Consider the following 19,209-nt stretch of genomic DNA (forward strand, 5'->3'; position numbering starts at 1 on the left):
TGTAACGCCAGCGCTGGCATCACCCCGCGGCGGGTGGGCACCCGGCTGTGTGTCCCCCCCCCCGGGAACATGCTGCGCCAGCACTGAGCCGCGGTGCCGCCGGAGGGGGGGAAAGCAGGCGAGGTGTAATTACCCCAGCGGGAGTTTGGCCCGCGATGAAAGCGGGGTAACCGCTGCCGCCATGCAGTCATCCCCCCCCCCCCACCTCCGGCATCCCTCCTCCCGGCACTGCCAGAACCCCGATGCCCGGGGGGGTCCCTGGGATGCTGCGGGTATCGCTCACCTCCAAACCCACGCCAGGGTGGGTTTTTTTTTTGGGGGGGGGGGGAGCAGGTGCTTCTTTTCTCTACGGTGTGTGTACCCCCCCTCCCTTTCCTTTTCCTTGGCACCGGTTGGCAGCACCTGCCGGGGACGCTCCTCCTTGGCACGGCATCGCGGCACGTGCGCGGGCACCGCCGGCGGCAGCCACGCTCGAGGCACCGACGGCACCCGGGGGGGGGGGACGACGACCGGGGCCAGCCCTGCCCCGAGCCTGGCAGCAGAGTGCATACTTCTCCCCCCCCCTTGCCCCCACCTTCCCATTTTATTATTAACTTTTAACTTTATTTCCCGACCGCCGCACTTAATTAAACGCAGGCGCCTCTTGCCATGAGCTGACGCGGGGTATTTATTACACCAAATGTCGACGGGAAGGATGCTCCCCCACCGCAACACCCCTCCGACGGATTATTTCGCCGGCGTTAAAAGCGGGGGGGGGACGACACCCCAACCCATCCCACCCCCCCGCGAGGGGCTTTGCGGGGGAAGGATGCTGCATTTCTGCATCACCACGCTTTCTCCTTCCCCCCTTCTTTTAATAATAACGCTTTAAAGATGTTTGACATCTGTAACAAACAGCTGGCATCCTGTTATGGAAGAATGTCCTTTTATTTCGGAGCAGGTTGAACTGTCATTAATAGTATAATTAGGTGATTATCGGCGTACAGCAGAAAACTGCTTAATTGCACAGCCAGCTTTGCGAGGATCCCCGGCTCCTTTATTGCTGGATTTGTTTTAGCCGCCTGAATTTTTTTGCGCTGTGTTGTTGTTTTTTTCCACGTTGATTATTATTTTTTAATGCGCGTGGCAGCTGGGGGAGTGTGGCAGCACTGGCAGCGCCGGGGGACACACACGCACACACACACGGGGACTGGCACTGGTGTCCCCCCCCCCGTGTGTGTGTGTCCCCCAGATCCCCAGGGGATTTATTTTTAACCCCACGAGTGCTGAAGTTGGTGAAAGGGGTCTCAGAGGTGGGGTTGGTGGGGTTTTGCTGGCTGCAGCACCCATGGGTGGGAGCACCTGTGGGTGGGAGCACCCACGGGTGGGAGCTGACCGGGTGCGGAGTTATTCGAGGGGAAAAAAAGAAGATGTCTTTGTTAGCGGCACCGTGCCATCGGCTCCCGGTGGGGAGCAGAGCCGCGGCACCGCTCGGCGCGGGGCAGGAGGGCACCCATCGTGCCGGGGAGCCTTCACCCACCCTCGCCCACCCTGGCAGGCTGGGACCCTCCTCTTCGGGCACCGAGCCCCTCTCCATCCCCACGGCGCATGGGGCACGCACGTGGCTGGCTGCGGCGCTCGAGCGGCTGCGATGGAGTCGGTCCATCCCCATCCCCGTCCCCATTCCCGTCCCCGGGATGCGGCGTTTTTGGGGGCAGAGCAGATTTTTTGGCGCCCGCCAGACAATAGCGCTTTGTATCTCCCCCCCGGTGCCGCCAAACACACTTGTTAGCGCCACAGCTTTGTGCTGTAAATTTCCATGGAGTAATTACGTCTTAATTTATGATAATCCCGGGCGGGCGGTGGAGGGGGGCAAGCGCTAGTCAAGTTTGGAAGTTGCCTGCCGGGGCCCGGGGTCTCCCGTGGTTGACGCCGACCATGAACTTCTCCATCTCGGATGGGGACAGCAGCGTCCCCGAGCGGGGACCGGGGCTGTTCCCGGCGGAATGGGGAGCGAGGCCACGTGGGAGTCGGGTATTGGTCCCAGTTGGCGGAGCAGGAGCGTCCCCAGCGCGATGGCCGGTGATGCTGCCCATCCCACCACCCACCCGGGAGCTCAGGACCCCATGGGTGCGTGGGCTGGGGTCATCCTGGGATGATGCCGGCATGCCGTGCCGTGTCCCGGTGCCGGTTCTCCCGAGCAGGAGGGAACGTCTCCCTTCCCGCAAGCCCTCAGCACCACTCCGGCATGGGGCTGGACCCTTCCCCCTTCCCACCGCTGAATGGCTCATCCCGCCTTTGTCTGGAGGGCTTATTACCGGCAAAATAGAGGCTCTTTTCCCTCGGCCTTCCCAGCGGGCAAATTAGACGCTTTGGCAATTTTCGAGGAGGATGATGGGGAGGGGAGGAAGGCTCTCGTTGCCCGGCGGAAGATCCCAGCGCCAGGCAGGGTGCTGGTACTCTCTGGCAAGGGTGTGGGGTGGGAAGCGAGGGGCTCCCGATGTCCTCTCCAAAGCCATCGAGGCAGCGCCGAGAGCTGCCTTGGGAATCCCGTGGGATTTGGGGAGCGTTTCATGCACGCCCTGTGGAGGGAGGCAGGTTTGGGGGATGCGTGCCCGGTGCCACCGAGCATCCCCCGCCGAGCTGGGAGGGTGCTGGCACCCACGCGTCCCACCACCCGTTGCTGATGGGGGCTGTGGGTGCCGTGGGCACCCCGTCCCGTGCTCCAGGGTGGATTTTGTCCCCGGAGAGGGGTAAAAGCCCGGGGCTGCGCCCGCTGCACCTGCAGCTGGGTCCCTGTTGGGAGGCAGCGTGCACCCACTGACATTTGCCAAGCGTAAAAATTCAATTAATTCCAGCAGGCAGATTAAATATAAGTGAATTTTAATAATTTGCTCGAAAGGCTGAGGATTACTGTAGGCGAAAAGGGAAGATGCTGCGCGAGCGGGGGCACCGGCCAGCCTCCTTGGCACCGGCCTGTGGGATCGCCAGTGCTAATCACCCTAAATCCCGGCGTGGGAAGCGGGGTCCGCTCGCCTCGGCACCAAACAGTGCCACGCACGATTCCTCTGGACCCGGGTTTTGGTTGACCTTCCCCTGTGATGAATGTGCCGGAGCTGTCCCAGCGGTGCTGGCAGCGGTGCTGTGCCCGTCCTTGGCACAGTCTGGCTCCACGGGCATCGCTGCTGCTTCAAACCCTCCTCACTGGCGCCCGTTTCTTGGGGACTTTATGGAAATGGTGAGACCCATCAAAGTGGTGGTGGGACCCTGGGTTGTCCCTTGGGGACCCCATGGCACAGCACCGGGGTCCCGGGTGAGGAGCACCCCAAGGTCTCCCCAAGACCTCCGCAGCATCTTGTAACTAAAAAGCCGGTGACGTGGGGCACCGATTGCTGGCAGATGGTGCCGGTATTAGGAAAATGAAAATACATGCAGTAAATTTGCCGTTTGCCAGCGTTAATTTCTTATCCCAAGGTAAAACCTTCCCTCTGGCCCATGCTGGGCCATCTGCACGGTCATAAACCACGGGGCTGCCATGCGTGCGGGGGGACCCCGGGAGCGCGGGGGAGACCCCCCGTTCCGCCCGGACCCCCGGCTTTGCCGGCAGCACAGTGGGATTGATGGAGATTGCCCGTGACCTTTGCTAGGACACGAGGTATTACCATTAATACTTCTGTATTTCCGGAGTTCGCGCCATGCATAAATCTCATATCAAGCTGGGCGGGCAGAGTAATCTGCCAGGCGGCGTTATTAATACCCGTTATTAATACCCGTTATTAATACCCATCACCCCCGGAGCCCCTCGTTAGCTGCTCGCGGATGGGGCGAGGGATGGGGGCTGCGCCGTGTAACACCCCCCCACCACCTCCCCAGCACCTTTTTGGGGTGCAGCCAGGGCGGGCGCTGGGAAATCCCCGGCACTGGCTGAGTCACCGGCTGCTTTCCGCCGGTGGCGGGGGGGGGGGGCCCCTGCGGGCACCCACCCCCATCATGCTGGGGGGCAGTTTTTACTTCTGGACCCCCTTGGCTCTGCCAGAAGCACCTCGAAGGCAAGCTGGGGGGTGGCAGGAGGCATCCCCTCGCCTTGCCCTGGCACCCCCTAACTCTGGCCCGTAGCCCCCAGCTCGGCTGGGTCCTGGCCCCCCACCCCTGCCTGCAGCCCCCTGCCCTGCCCCTGCCCCCCCCCTGCCCCGCCAGGACCTGCCCCGTGCAAGATCCAGCCTGCGTGAAACTCTAATCTCCAATTTTATTCGCTCGGCTCCAGCCGATTTGCATAATCCACATAATCACCCCGGTTTTAATTGCCCACAACTCTGCAGAAAGATCATGTGGTTAAGTGGTAAATCATAATTAGATAAATAATTGGCTTGGCCGCAGCAAGCTGCTTTGTTATACCTGCCATCTGCTGGGCAAGGGCTTCTCGCACCGAGAACAATGCGCCGCTGACGGCAAATCCTGCGCTGCCCGCGGCAGGGCTGCACCGAGCTGCCGGCACGGGGACACGGGCCGCGGATGGGGACGAGGGACGTGGACGGGAGGGCATTGCCCGCTCCCGGCCTGTGCCATGCCCGGTAGCACCATGCAAGGTTTGGCGGCACCGTGCAACGCCTGGCTCTGACTCACGCGTTGCCCAACGGCACCGTGCGATACACGGCGGCGCCGTGCAACGTCCAGCGGCACCGTGGAATGCCCGACGGCACCGTGCAATGCCTGGCAGCGCCATGCAGCGCCTAGCCTTGTCCCACACCGTGCCAAATGGCACCGTTCAATGCCCGGCAGGACCGCGCAGTGCCCGGCAGCACAGTGCAATGCCCGGCAGCACCATGCAGCGCACAACAGTACCATGCAACGCTTGGCAGCACCACGCAACGCTTGGCAGCACCGTGCAGTGCCCAGCAGCACCGTGCAATGCCCGGCAGCACCGTGCAGTGCCCGGCAGCACCGTGCAATGCCCAGCAGCACCGTACAGTGCCCAGCAGCACAGCGCAATGCCCGGCAGCACCATGCAGTGCACAACAGTACCATGCAACGCTTGGCACCACCACGCAATCCTTGGCAGCACCATGCAGTGCCCAGCAGCACCGTGCAATGCCCGACAGCACCGTGCAATGCCCGACAGCACCGTGCAGTGCCTGGCAGCACAGTGCAATGCCCGGCAGCACCATGCAGCACACAACAGTACCATGCAACGCTTGGCAGCACCACGCAACGCTTGGCAGCACCGTGCAGTGCCCAGCAGCACCGTGCAATGCCCGGCAGCACCGTGCAATGCCCAGCAGCACCGTACAGTGCCCAGCAGCACAGTGCAATGCCCAGCAGCACCATGCAGTGCACAACAGTACCATGCAACGCTTGGCACCACCACGCAATGCTTGGCAGCACCATGCAGTGCCCAGCAGCACCGTGCAGTGCCCAGCAGCACCGTGTAATGCCCAGCAGCACCGTGCAATGCCTGGCAGCACCATACAATGCCCGGCAGCACTGTGCAGTGCCTGGCAGCATGGCGCAATGCCCGGCAGCACCGTGTAGTGCCCGGCTCCCTCCCACACGATGCCCAGCAGCCCCCCGCAATGCCCAGCAGCTCCGTCCCACGCGATGCCCGGCAGCCCCGTGCAATGCCTAGCTCTCTCCCATGGGATGCCCGGCAGCCCCCAGCGGTGCTGCGTGATGCCTGGCACCCATCCGTACCCCCTGCAAGAGGAGGGGTGGGGGCTGTACCCCGCTTTCCCCAAAGCAGGGGGGGCTGGCACCCGGATCTGGGCAGTGGGAGCCCAGAGGAGCCACTGTCCCGACCTGGATGTTGCAGAGAGGGGCTGGGGGGCCAGCAGCATCCTTTGGGCACAGGCACTTTATTTTTTGAAGCCCCCCAGCCGGCACAGGAGGTGGAGGCTGAGTCTTGGATGGGGCAGAAATGGGGAAGAAAGTTGCTTTGAAGCGAATCTTTCACCGACGTGATTTCCCGTGGGCTTAGAAAACACCCGGGGCTGGTTGGGCTGAGCGTGGAAAGGCAAGGAAGGGAGAAAAATAATCCTGCATCATGCTGGCCCTGGCCCCTCCCCGGCGCTGCGCCCTCCAAACGAGCTCTTATTAGTTTGCTTGTTGTCGTTTGCCAGATCAATGGTCCATGGAGGAGTGATCGATGGAGACCCAGCCGGCTAATAGTGCCGCACGCTTGGACGCTTAGTGCCGTGCTGGGCTCCTTGGGGAGCCCCAAATCCCGTCCCTCGCCGGCAAGGTGCTCCTCGCCCCGGGGGACCCATCCGGACCCCTCCAAGGGTGCTGGCGAGGTGGGGGATGCTCCCGGGATGGGTCCTGAGCTCTGCCCCGAGGACCCTAAAACTGAAGAGAGGCTGCGCCTGCATCTCGCCATCCCTGGGGCCGCTTGGGAACACCACGCCTGGCCCCCTCCCGTCGTTTGGGCTGCGTGCCGGGCGGTGGGGAAGGGAGGGCAGGAGCGCGGTCTCCGATCGATCGATTAATTAATTAATGGAGCGTGTCGTAGGTGAGGTGGGAGAGCTCTTTGAAGGGGGGGGGGGTGGAAGGTGTGCCACGGCTCGGCAGGACATCCCCGGCAGAGGAGGTGGTCCCCGCTTGCCTGTCCCCTGCCCGCTGGCTCTCGAGGGGGTGTCGGGGTGCGTGGGGGGGGGACGATGGGCACACGCTTGCCCCCGGCCTCCTGCCCTCCCTCCTGCCCGCGCAGGCAGCCGCCGGGGCCCTGCCTGCTGCATTCAGGCAGCGCAAGGGGGGACTTGACAATGCGAGGCCATTAGCATTGAAAATCCATGCAAAGCAGCTGTTCCCGCTCGGAGCGTGCAGCTGGATGCGGTTCCGGAGCGGGAGCCGAGGGCGCCGAGAGAGAGAGAGAGGGAGGAAAAGGCTTGGGGACCTCGTGCCATAGAGCGTCACCCCAAATTCCATTGGGGACCCATCCAGAGCCAGCGTGGAGGAGCCGAGGTCCTGCGCGGTGGGTGCGGATCCGTCCCGGGGGAGGATGCAGGATGCTCATCTCTCCCCGCTCCCTCGGCCTCCCGCCGCGCTGGGTTTTTTTCCGCTCCATTTGCCAGGGGCTGGAGCTGCTGCCTGATCGTATTTGGTAATAAATTATTAGTTCCAGCGCTCGGGAGCCCGGGAGCTCAAAATAGCTGCTTTTAAAGCAGGCGGCTGGTGCAGGTTGAGTTCAATGGCAATCTGCTCTGAAGGGCACTTCATGCTCATTAGGGGCCTTTCAAGGTGCTGGGGAGAAGCAGGGGGGGCCCGAAACCAAGGTGCTAAACCTGCCCGCACCGCATTTCCCGGCAGCTGCCTGCGGCGGGGACGGGGAAGCAGGGGAGGGCAGCCGGCAGCAGTACCGACTCCCCCTGCCCGCACCAATCCGGGAAGGATCCCGGGGTTTTGGGGTGCTGGGAGCCCCGTTCTTGCCCTGGCACTGCCCGCTCCTGCCTGCCCGCGGCGGCTGCCGGCGTGTTTATTTGTCTCCAGCCCCACCAGGCAGCCAGACTGGTTCTGCTCTCGCTGCCGGAGGAGGCTCCCGCTGCCAAAAAACCCGCCAGCGTCATCAGGAGCAGATGGGGAGAAGATGGCACGCTCCCAGCTCCCGGCTCCCAGCCCTGCGCAAGGGGATGCGGGGGGCCGGGGTTGGAGGCGGGGGGGGGACACACACACACGGGACCAGGCAGGGACACCCCCCTGTCCCCACCGGGAGCCGAGGGCTTGGGGGTCCCGCACCGTCAGGGATGCCAACCCCGCGGCTGGTGCCACGCGTGGCACCGCGGGAAGGGGTGCCAGGGTGCGGGGGTGGCACGGGGAAGGGTGAGGGGGTCACGGCGATGGCCTTGCCGTCCCTTCTTCCTCCTCCTCCTCCTCCTCCTCCTCTTCGTCCCACCAGGCAGGGCCCTGCCTGCTCCTGCGGGCGGGCAGCCAGCAGGCACCGGGAACGCCAGACACTCCCTGCGCCGCTGTGCCCGCGCAGATGCCGCGGGAGGGACGGGGACAAGGGTGGCACGTCGCCCGGTCCCCAACCTCCTCCGTGGCCTCAGCAGGGGACCCAGGAGACCCCCCCCCTCCCGCCCCAGCCTTGATTTGGCAAGGGGGGGGGGTGTGTGCAGGAGCGAAGGCAGCGAGCGGTGCCCGAGGGCAGGTACGTGGGGGGGCTGCCAGCGCCTCTCCCTGCACACCCCCATAGGGGTGGGGGCAACGGAGGGGCAGCCTGCCCCGTTTCGGGGTTCGGCTCCCCACCCCGGCGAGGCAACCGCTGGCGTGACCCCAGGGCCGCTGCCGAGCTCCGAATTTGACCTGTTTTTCCGCACGGATCTGCCTGCCGGGAAAAGCAGCCGGGGAGGGCTGGGAGGAGGGCGAGAGCCGGTTGGGGGGAGACCCCACCTCGCCGTGGGGTGGCACGGCATCCCCCACCACCACCCGCAGAGGTGAGCGGTACCCACGCCGCGCCGGTGACGGGATGCCGGAGGGACCGCGGGCGCCATCCCCACGCGGATGCTCTCGGCCGCCGCGGCGTGCCTCAGTTTCCCCAGCTGGCAATTCTCCCGCGGAGCAACCCAGGGACGCCCGGACAGACGGACGCCACCTCCGTCGGGGCAAGGCGGGTGAGCGGCGCTGCTCGGGCCCCAGCCGGGGCGGAGGCGCCGATTTTATCACCGGGCAGGAGCGGCAAAACTGGTTTGGAGCCCAGCTGGGGCAGCGGCACAAACTCGAGTTAGCGAGCCAGCGCCGAAGAGGAGGGGGGGAGAAACGTGAGCTCTCCGCACGCTTTCCCGGCGAGCTGCTGGCTCGGAGCTGCCCCGCGCTCGCCCGGCAAATCCCAGTAGGATCATGAGTTTGTTGGGAGGCGTTTGGGGCCGCGGAGATCAGCTGAGCATCACACGGGTGATGCTCCGTCGCCAGCCCCCGTGCCCTGGCGAGCGTGCGTGAGTGTGCTAATCCTCGCCGGCTGGTTAGGGAAGCGTTTCCAACCTTGGATTGGGGCTGGGGAGGGGCGGGTTATGCCGGGGTTAATAGCTGGGGAGAAGCTGGGGGGGCCACGGGGAGGTGCAGGGCTGTTTTTGGGGGGGTGCAGGGTTGGTGCTAAGGGGATGCCAAGGCAGTGCCTGGGGGATGAAGGGCTGTGCCCGAGGGATGCAGGGTTGTGCCCGGGGGATGTGGGGCAGTGCCTGGGGGATGTGGGGCAGTGCCTGGGGGGCACGGGGCTGTGCCCAGGGGATACCACTGGGATGCTGCAGCCCCTTGGGATAGCGCCTGGATGCACGGTGCTGCAGGCAGAGCCCGGTACCCCGCTCCCCAGGGGGGGTACCCAGGCACTTATCCGGGGGGTCCGCGGGCTGGTGCAAAGCCCGGGGGTGCCCAGGCCAGGCTGGCGCGACGGGTTGGCTTCCCAGCTGTTCTGGTAATGAATTTACATGAGCCGAGTGTGTCGACAAGGCGGCAGTCAATGGCTGAGAGCACCGGAGTTAATAAATGCTTGTATAATGAGGGCAGAGGGGAGCGCGCGCCGCCGCGCCGGCCGCCTCTCCTGGGGCCGGGGGGCAAAGATTAATCAACGCTGAGTGGCACTCGCGGCCCCCCCGCCCTGGCTCCCACGACGCCCGCCGCTTTGCCCAGGCACCCTCTGCCGCGGGATGTTCCGGAGGTCTCCGGCATCGCCGGTGCCTCGAGCTGCCGTCAGTCCTGCTGGGAGCTGGGGGGGGCTGCCCCTCGGCCCCCCCCCCGCCTGCCTGCCCACCTGGGAGCGGGGCTAATTTTAGGCTGGTGTTAATGAAGCTGCTCATTTGGAAGTCTATTTTAAGGGCCCTGACATCAGCAGTTGCTGTTTTGGGAGGTGGAGAGCCCTGGAGTGGCCGGCTGTGATCGCTGGGGGGGGGGACACAGGGTGGGCTGCACCCTGCCACGCAGCAGCACCCGAACCCCCACCCTTAGGGGACACCGTGCCCTATAGAACCTCTGTGCTTTGGGGTGCAACTATCGGGACTCGGGGGTGCCGGGGTGAGGATTTGAAGGTGCAGTGGGGGGGATTTGGGGGTGCCGTGGTGAGGATTTGAAAGTGTGGTGGCGGGGGATTTGGGGGTGCAGTGGTGGGCACCCAGGGATGCAATACTGGGGATCTGAGGGTGCAGTGGCGGGGATTTTGGGGGTGCAATGGTGGCGATTAGGGGTGCAGCGGTGGTGCTTTGGGTTTTGGCAGCACCACGTGAGTCAGGGGGCTGCGCCCTTCCCCATCACCTGCATCAGGACACTGAAGTCCCCATGACCCCCCAAAACACCCTCTCCCTTCCCAGGGGGCTCCGCTGAGCCCCTCCGCGCCGTTATCTGGGAGCGGTCCGGTCTGCGGGATTGCTGGGGCCATGGGACAGCTGCTGGCCCCCGCGTCGCCTCATTTTCCATGGGCGAACTCACTTTTTTAGATAAGCTGCCGTGCCGTAAGCGTGCGGGGCTCGCGCCCGCCCGCTCGCTTCCCCCCGCCATGGCATGAACTCAGGATGCATTTTGGGGTGGGGTGGTGAACCAGAAGGAAGGTCTCGCTTGTCCTGCTGGTTGTTCCCTGCTCCCGTGGGGATTTGGGGATCCTCTCTCCCCGCGTCCCCGTCTAACGTGGGCTGCTCTTGTTCGCAGGCATGAGCCATGAGCCGAAGTCGCCGTCCCTAGGAATGCTCTCCACCGCCACCCGCACCACTGCCACCGTCAGCCCCCTCACCCCCTCGCCGCTCAACGGCTCCATCGTCCCCAATGGCAGCCCGGCAGCCAGCAGCACTTTGTCCGTCCAGGCAGCACCTTCCTCCAGCTTCGCCGCCGCTCTCCGCAAGCTCGCCAAGCAAGCCGAGGAGCCCAGAGGTAGGGGACGATGATGCGGATGGGGTCCGGGGGGGGTGCTGAGCATCAGCGCCCTTCCCCACCGCCGCCACCGGCGTTTTCTCGCCATTTCCCGAGCTAATGTCTTTCCCCGGTGTCGTGTCTCAAGAGGGCAGTTCAGAAATTCAATTCAGCCGGAGTAATCCAAATGCTGTATCACTTGCCGTACCCCGGGAGAAAGCCTGGGAGAGCGCAGTGTGGGGGGACCTGTCCCTCCCTGCCCCCCCAGCCCTGCTCCCTCCCACCATACTTCACCAAAATACCATTTTTTCCAAAGGCTCCTCAAATCTGTTCCTTCCCCAGCCAAATTGCCTGGCTAAACAGCAAATTTGAGTGCCCCCAGGGAGGTCCCCATCCCTTGTCACCCTGTGATGGCCTGGCTGCCGCATCCTCCATCGCACCCCCCCGTCTCTGCTCGGGCGCGGGGTGCAGCTCGTGATGGGGGGGTGTGAGCTGCTGTTGCGGTGCCGGAGCACCCTGAGGTCCCTGCCGCTGCGGGAACTGTGTCCTGCGGGAATTGCCGGGGGTGTTACCGCATGTGCGGGGGGAGGCAGCTTGTCCCCGGACTGTGAAGCGTTTCACCAGGAGACTGCAGGCGCCATCGATTTGCAACGAAATAGTATTTATCCCTGGTGTTTCCATTGGTGGGTGTTCCCCGTTGGGTTATTGCCCACCGCCCGGGCACTTTGGTCCCTGGGGAGGATGCCCGACCCTTTGCAAGATGTTTTTTTGCAAGGCCCTGTTTGCAAGGTCTTTTTGGAAGATCCTTTTTGGAAGGCCCTTTTTGGAAGGCCCTTTTTGGAAGATCCTTTTTGGAAGGCCCTTTTTGGAAGGCCCTTTTTGGAAGATCCTTTTTGGAAGCTCCTTTTTGGAAGGCCCTTTTTGGAAGGCCCTTTTTGGAAGATCCCTTTTGGAAGATCCTTTCTGGAAGATCCTTTTTGGAAGGCCCTTTTTGGAAGATCCTTTTTGGAAGATCCTTTTTGGAAGGCCCTTTTTGGAAGATCCTTTTTGGAAGGTCCTTTTTGGAAGATCCTTTCTGGAAGGCCCTTTTTGGAAGCTCCTTTTTGGAAGATCCTTTTTGGAAGATCCTTTTTGGAAGATCCTTTCTGGAAGATCCTTTTTGGAAGGCCCTTTTTGGAAGATCCTTTTTGGAAGATCCTTTTTGGAAGGCCCTTTTTGGAAGATCCTTTTTGGAAGATCCTTTTTGGAAGGTCCTTTTTGGAAGATCCTTTCTGGAAGATCCTTTTTGGAAGGCCCTTTTTGGAAGATCCTTTTAGCAAAGACCCCTTTTGCAAGGCTCTTTTTGGAAGACCTTTTTTGCAAGCGCCATCTGCAAGACCTTCCTCGCAGCCCCCCGCCAGCTGTGAAATGCCCCAGCACGGCCGTGTCCCGAAGGCTCTGGCGTCGGCTGCTCCCGAGGAAGCACGTGGGGACGCCGGGTCCCCATGACACCAAAAGGACCAAGTCTCGGTGATCCTTCAGCCTTGCTGGGAGCTCCTGGTTCTCCCCGGCTGCCTCCTCCAGAGCCGTCTGCTTGCTTCAGGGCGTTCGCTTGGGTTTGGGGGATTATTTTATCTTTTATTGCCCCTATACCCCCTAGCTTGTGCTCCTGCCATCCTGCTCAGCCCATCCGAAGGGACGTCAGCAGGTTTTGGCATGGATTTTGTGGTGCTGGAGAGAAGCAGCCGCATTCCCTTTGGATTTCCCCTTAATGACTGCATAGTTTGTTTGCAAAAAAAACCCCCGTCCTCACCTATCTGGGTGCCCAAAGTGGCTCATCGCTGAGGTTTTGAATAGGCGTGGGTTTGGGTGCCTGTCGGGAATGGGGTTTCTCTCCACGCTGTGGTTTTTAGCCCCAGGCAATGAAGTGCTTTGCCCCCAAATCCTCACCCCACTCCCCTTCCCGCAATGGGAGATGCTCCGCCGTGGCAGATGCAGCCCATGGGGCGATGCCAACCGGGTCCACCCAGGATCGCCGGCTTTTTTACTGGCTTTATGGACTGGCCGTTGTGCCACAGCCGGAGCATCTGTAGGGACATCCCGCTCCCCGACAGCATCCCCAGCTGCAGGGGCTCATCCCGACCGACTCCATCCCAGCAAAGAAGCCACCGAAGCCATTGCCTGGCCGGGGGCTCCTGCCTCCCGTCCTACCCCGGGCTGTCTGCAGGGTGGGTTTTATTCCACCCCCCCCACCCCTTCCTTTCATTTTTCCCCCCTCCTCCTTCAGGGTCTCAGCTGTTAATTACATTTGCCTGTCAGCCCGGGCTGCTAATCTGCTATCGCCGAGCGGAAAGCGGGAGGTCAGAAAACAAAGGTGACACCATCACACTGTGCCTCTTGTCATCTCCAATCCAGATTAGTTTCATTGACTAACTCCTGGCTGAATACCACCAGTTAATTATAACGATCACAAACCCTCCCGTTTAAAGCCACACAGCGAGAATTAAGGTTCTGAAGTAAGACTTTAGCTTCATTAATTGCCGGGCTCATTGTGATGGTATTGATTGTTAACGCTATCGCGTGGTGAGTAATGGCTTCCCAGCTCAGAGGGGATTAGGCTGCTAATTGTTGTTGGCCTTGCGCTGACAAGATAGACTTCAGTGGGTGTCAAATCCGTATCGGCGGCCTCCTTTGTCGCGGGCAGCCTTTCTCTTTCCCCGAGTCTTGCCACTCTTGAAATGAAAGCGATTCGGAGCGACTCGGGAATAATTAATAAGGCAGGGCGGCCGGCAGCGGGCTGCTCCGCTTGGCCTCTCTGCTCCGCCGAGCATCCTTCTGGCTGCCTGGGGATGCTCGTGCTTCCCTGCGGCATTCCCGGCTCCCTCCCGGCCTTAACCTTGGCGCCGGGCTGGGGAGGGTGAGCGCGCTGAGGAGCGCGTGGGGCTTTCGGACGGGGATGGAGATGATGGGGTGCAGCCTCGCAGGGCGAGGAGCTGCTTTTGGGCGCTCAGGGGAGCCAGCTCGTGTGCTTCCAGGGCGAGGAGCCGGCTTGCACGCTCGGGGGAGCCCGGCTTGCACGCTCGGAGGGCGAGGAGACACCTTGTACACACAGGGGAGCCGGCTTGCACGCTTGCAGGGCAAAGAGCTGGCTTGCACGCTCCGGGGAGCCAAATGGCACGCTTGCAGGGCAAGGAGCCGGCGTGCACGCTCAGGGGAGCCGGCTTGCACGCTCAGGGGGGACAAGGCCCCTTGTCGGTGCCAGGCTCAGTGCCAGATTGGGGAGCATCCTCACCTCTCGGCTGGCATCCTGCGGCGACCACGGGCCACCCCTCGGTGGCCAGTAGCTGGTCCCTGCCGGCATGTCGGAAACCTTCCCTTGGCTCAGACTGGTGGGAGCAGGGTTTCGGGGTAGGAGCCCCCCCCCCAAGCTGCCTGGCTGGGTTTTAGGAGCGGGCGATGTGCCGCAGAGCAGATGCTGGGTGCCGCGTGCCCTAGTTAATGTTGAATTTGTATTTCTGCTCCAGCTCTGCTTTTCTACCCACATCGCACTCCCCGCTTTAATTCCATTTTTATTTTTCCCTTGGAAATATCGCCAGCATCCCCAGGGTGGGTATAATTTAAAGTACAGATGTATTATGCAAATAAAGCCAAAGCCTTGCCCAAGGGTTACAGGGAGTGACTCCTTCATCCCAGCGTCTCCGACTGCCCTGGCTTGCGCGCAGCGACTTTTGCAGCCGGATTAAGGAGTCTGCGGGTTCGGCTAGAGAAGGTGCGGCCGCCCGGGGTTGGCATCGCATCGGTGTCACTTGTGCCAAGGCGAGCAGCACGGTCAGGGCTCGCTGCGCCCATGAAAGGCTTTACCGGAGCTGGGGGGGTTGGCAGTCCCTACTAGACGGGAGCAAGAGGGTGCCCGTCCCACCACGTGGGGCAAAAAGCCTTTTAGCACCGGAGGGAACCAGCCTTGGGACAGGGCTCCCTGGGACCCCCCAGGATGGGAGGATAGGGGTCCAGCCCAGGGGGCTGGAGGGATGCCGACTGCCCTGCGTGCATCCCTGTGTCCCGTCCCTGGTCCCTGCAGCGGGGCATCCCACCGGGGATGGCATTGGATGCTTCAGCTCGTTCGGAGGGCGGTTTCAGCCTTTTTCCCCCACTTATTTTAGTTTTTAATTTAATTTCAGGGTCCTCGATAAGCAGCGAGTCGTCCCCGGTCTCCTCACCGGCCACCAACCACAGCTCCCCTGCCAGCACGCCCAAGCGCGGCCCCATGGGTCCCATCATCGTGCCCCCGGGGGGGCACAGCGTGCCCAGCACGCCGCCCGTCGTCACCATCGCCCCCACGAAGACGGTCAACGGGGTCTGGAGGAGCGAGGGCAGACAGGTATGGACGTGCTTGGGGGGGTACCCGACCCCCCACCCCCCCCCAGAGGACGAAGGGTGTGGGATGCCATGCATGGCACTGAACGTGCCAACTTTGGTTCGAGGTGCCAGGGGGGCTGCCCCCCATTTTGTCCCTTCTCCTCCCCGCCATGTCCCTGGGCTGCCGTCATCCCCGGGCTGCCATCGTCCCCGGGGTTGCCATCCGGAGGGGAGAGCGAGGAAGAAGGAGGGGGGGGGGGGAGCGGCTAATTAAGAAGCATCGTTAGTGGTTCTCCTCTCCTCCGCACGCTACAAGCAGATTCCCGGGGGGATTATGCCACTTGGAAAGACTAATTAAACCACAAAGCGGAGAGGCGATGGGAGGGGATGAGAAACGCCGAGGGCGGCGGGGGGAGAAAAATAAATTGAACCGCGATCCCCGGGCGCTCGGAGGGGAGCATGGGGTGTCTGGGTGCTCCCCACCCCCCCCGTGTCCCCCCCCCGTGTCCCCCCCCGTGTCGCCTCCTCCCCAGTGACCCCCGCAGCACGGGGGTTAACCGAGCGTGGGTTATTGTCTGGCAGAGCTGCGCTCGCAGCGTGACGCCCCGAGACGGGGAGGTAATTAGAGCAGAGCCTGGCACGCACAATAAGCCTTAATGCAGGCAGCGGAGGCGGGGGGGGGACACGGGACGCCCTTTGTGCCGGCCACGGTGACCTTGGGACCGTCCCCGATGGCCAAGGACCTGTGACCTGGCCCGGAGGGTCTGGGGACCGGGACTGGATGGGTGGGGGGATGCGGGGGGCTGCCATCATCCTCCTCCTCTAGCCGCTAAATGGAGAAGATGCAATGAAAAATAATGATTTTTAAACCCAACCTTGCCTTGCTGGAGGTCACCCCCCCTAACTGCTGGGGACCCTGTGGGTCACCCCCCTAACTGCTGGGGACCCTGCGGGTCACCCCAAGGGGTCCCCCCTTGCCAGGGGGTCCCTTCCCCAGCCGGTGTGGGTGCCAGGAGGGAGCGACCTTCATCCCGGCGCCGGGAATGGGGAGCTGATGGAAGATGACTGGGGCCCCACGGCGAGGTGGGGGGGGGTGCTGATGCCGGCCTGTCCGCGGGGCCGGCGAGGGGGATGCCGGGCTGACCCCTGGTTTATGGCGGCTATCAAAGGGCTGCTGGATTTCCACCGGCCGTGTCTGTATCCTCCCCGGATGATTAATAGCTCTGGAGAACAAAGCGGCCCGTAAATCTCCAGGCAGGTAACGTGTGTCCTGCTGTCAGCGCTGCCCTGGCTTCGGCACCCCCTTCTCCCACCAGTGCCCCCCCCGGCGTACCTCCCCTTGGACCCTCAAGCCCCTCCAGCCCGCCTTCGACAGCCTGGATGCGGGAGGATGCTCCGGTGGATGCATCCTCCCCTGGGTACCAGTACCAGCCGGGGACCACCACGGGCATGGTGGGGATCCGCTGAGGGTCTTGGGGTGGCGACACAGCAGGGACCCCCCCTTCCATTCCCTCGCGGGGTCCCTGCCACCCCCCTAACGCCCAGCTCGGCGTTTTCTCTCTCTTTGCCTTCCAGCAAGAAGCAGGGTCACGAGGAAGCAGCAGCAGCGGCGGCCGCGAGCGCCTGATTTCGGAGCCCCCCCTCGCCCAGGAGAAAGCGGGGGGCCCCGCCGTCCCCTCCCACCTCCTGGGGACACCCTACTCCTTCGGGCTGCCCCACAGCTCCGTGGTCCAGGACTCCCGCTTCCCGCCTCTCAAGTGAGTCCGGCGGCGATGGATGGACTGGATTTGGGGGGGGGTCTCGCAGGACGCGGGCGTCCCCTGTGAGCTCTGGTCCCACCGAGCATCCTGGGGCGAGGTGACATCTCCTTAGGGGGGACAGGGTGGGATGGTGACCATCTCCCCGCTTCCCCAGCCTGCAGCGGCCGGTCCACCACGTGGTGCCTCCCAGCGCCGTCACCGAGGATTACCTGCGCAGTTTTCGTCCCTACCACACCGCCGAGGACCTCCGCATGTCCTCCCTGCCGCCCCTCGGACTGGATCCGGCCGCCGCCGCCGCTTACTACCACCCCAGCTACCTGACGCATCACCCCTTCCCGCACCCCGCCTTCAGGTGGGCATTGCCACGCTGGGGGTCCCTGGGGGATGCTGGGGGTCCCTGGGGGATGCTGGGGGTCCCTGGGGGATGCCGGTGGCCGGAGGACGAGCCTTGGGGGCTGCGGAGGTTGGAGCCTGATCCGGGGAGGATGCTTGGGCTGCCCTGAGGGCATTTTGGGGGGGGGGGGTGTCTCCCAACCCTTCTCCCAGCAGAAGGCAGCCCCCGTCCAGCCTGGGATCGCGTCAGGGAGGGAAATTGGGGGTTTCTTTCCTCCGCTGAGCGGCACGTCCCGCTGAGCATCCCCGTCTCCCCAGGATGGACGAGTCGTACTGCCTGTCGGCGCTGCGGTCCCCCTTCTACCCGCTGCCGGCGCCGGGCTCGCTGCCGCCCCTGCACCCCTCGGCCATGCACCTGCATCTTTCGGGGGTACGGTACCCCCCCGAGCTCTCGCACTCCTCCCTCTCCGCCCTGCAGTCCGAGCGCATCTCCAGCCTCGCCGCCGAGAGGTACGGGGGGGACGATGGCCGGGGACGGGGGGGGACAGACAGGGCACCCCGGCAGGGGATGCTAACAGGCGCCTGGGGGTTGTTTGGGGGGTGGTGGTTTTTTTTTCGGCTTTTCTTTGCAGGCTGCAAATGGACGAGGAGCTGCGGCAGAGGGAGCGAGAGCGCGAGCGCGAGCGGGAGAAGGAGCGGGAGCGAGAAGCCGACCGGGAGCGGGAGAAGGAGCGCGAACGGGAGCGGGAACGCGAGAAGGAGCTGGAGCGCGAGCGGGAGAAGGAGCGGGAACGGGAGCTGGAGAGGCAGCGGGAGCGCGCCCGGGAGAAGGAGCTGAGCATGGTGAAAGCCATGGAGGGACCCTTCCTCCCCGTGGCCGAGCTGCACGGGCTGCGGGGGCACCCGGCCGAGGAGCGGGGCAAGCCGGTGGAGCCGCTGGCGCCCAGCAGACCAGGTAACGTGCCCACAGGTGACGCTGGGTCCTGGCGGGGGGGCCCGCCGCCTTCGGCGCAGCTTGCCACGGTCCCCTTTTCCCCTCCAGATGGCAAAGCCGAGGGGGTCGGTGGCCCCGGGAGGTGGCTGGAGATGGATGGAGCCGGGCTCTCCCGGCTGCCAGCTCGCTTTTTTGCCAAAAGCCCAGCTGCCGCGGCTCTCGGAGAGGCGGCACGGTGCCTGTGCCATCTGACTTCGGTCCGGGGCGGCAACGCGCCCGGTGCCGCGGCACGCCTGGCAGCTGGGCTGGCACCGAGCGGGCAGACCCCTCGTGCCCTGCGGGCAGGGGAGCGCCGGGCTCTGGCTGGCGGCTGCCCCACAGCTCCGGGTGCCTCCCGCCCGCGGGGATGCTCGGCGCGGGGGGCCCTGAGCACCCCAAAATACCCTGATGGCCAACAGTTGGCCACGGGTAGCCCCCCACCCCTTTCCACGCCCTGACTCTCCGGCACCCCTTTTCCAACCCAGAGAAGCTCAAGGACTCGGTGCTGCCCACGCCAAAGCCCATCCAGCACCCGCTGCACCAGCCGCCGGCCTCCCACCACCCCGTCCCCAGCCTCATCCCCAACCACAACGTGTTCCCGCTGCCGGGGAGCAGCGCGGCCACGGCGCTGCTCATCCACCGCACCAACGAGGAGGAGAAGTGGCTGGCCCGGCAGCGCCGGCTGCGCCAGGAGAAGGAAGATCGGCAATCCCAAGTCTCGGAATTTCGGCAACAAGTGCTGGAGCAGCACCTTGACATGGGGCGCACCCCGAGCCAGCCCGAGCCGGACCATCGGCCGGAGCATCCCAGGTAGGGATGCTGCCAGCCCCGCTCCCTAAAACCTAGTTGCATTTTCCCACGTCGCGGCCATCCGTGCTGTAATCTCTGTAGGGTTTTTTCTCCCCCCGCCGTCACCCCACGGCTGTGTTCGCCCCGTTAGCTGGTTCTGTCCCCCCCCCCCAGCCATTAGGTAGCCGTCATCCCATAGCCTTGCCCCTCGCTCCTTGCACA

At 63.8% G+C, this 19,209-nt stretch overlaps 1 protein-coding gene across 2 annotated transcripts in view; it reads left to right on the plus strand.

Annotated features, from left to right (window-relative positions):
• Positions 1 to 19,209, plus strand: part of GSE1 (Gse1 coiled-coil protein) — a 103,045-nt gene that overhangs the window by 77,768 nt on the left and 6,068 nt on the right. For both annotated transcript variants that reach the window (XM_075039894.1, XM_075039895.1), the window contains exons 3-9: positions 10,600 to 10,818; positions 14,955 to 15,154; positions 16,708 to 16,889; positions 17,047 to 17,244; positions 17,544 to 17,735; positions 17,858 to 18,180; positions 18,684 to 19,008. In XM_075039894.1, the coding sequence (XP_074895995.1) occupies positions 10,600 to 10,818; positions 14,955 to 15,154; positions 16,708 to 16,889; positions 17,047 to 17,244; positions 17,544 to 17,735; positions 17,858 to 18,180; positions 18,684 to 19,008 (1,639 nt within the window). The remainder of the gene's footprint in view (positions 1 to 10,599; positions 10,819 to 14,954; positions 15,155 to 16,707; positions 16,890 to 17,046; positions 17,245 to 17,543; positions 17,736 to 17,857; positions 18,181 to 18,683; positions 19,009 to 19,209) is intronic.

This window comes from Buteo buteo, chromosome 11 (genome assembly GCF_964188355.1).
Source record: "Buteo buteo chromosome 11, bButBut1.hap1.1, whole genome shotgun sequence".
In the NCBI taxonomy this organism is placed as follows: domain Eukaryota; kingdom Metazoa; phylum Chordata; class Aves; order Accipitriformes; family Accipitridae; genus Buteo; species Buteo buteo.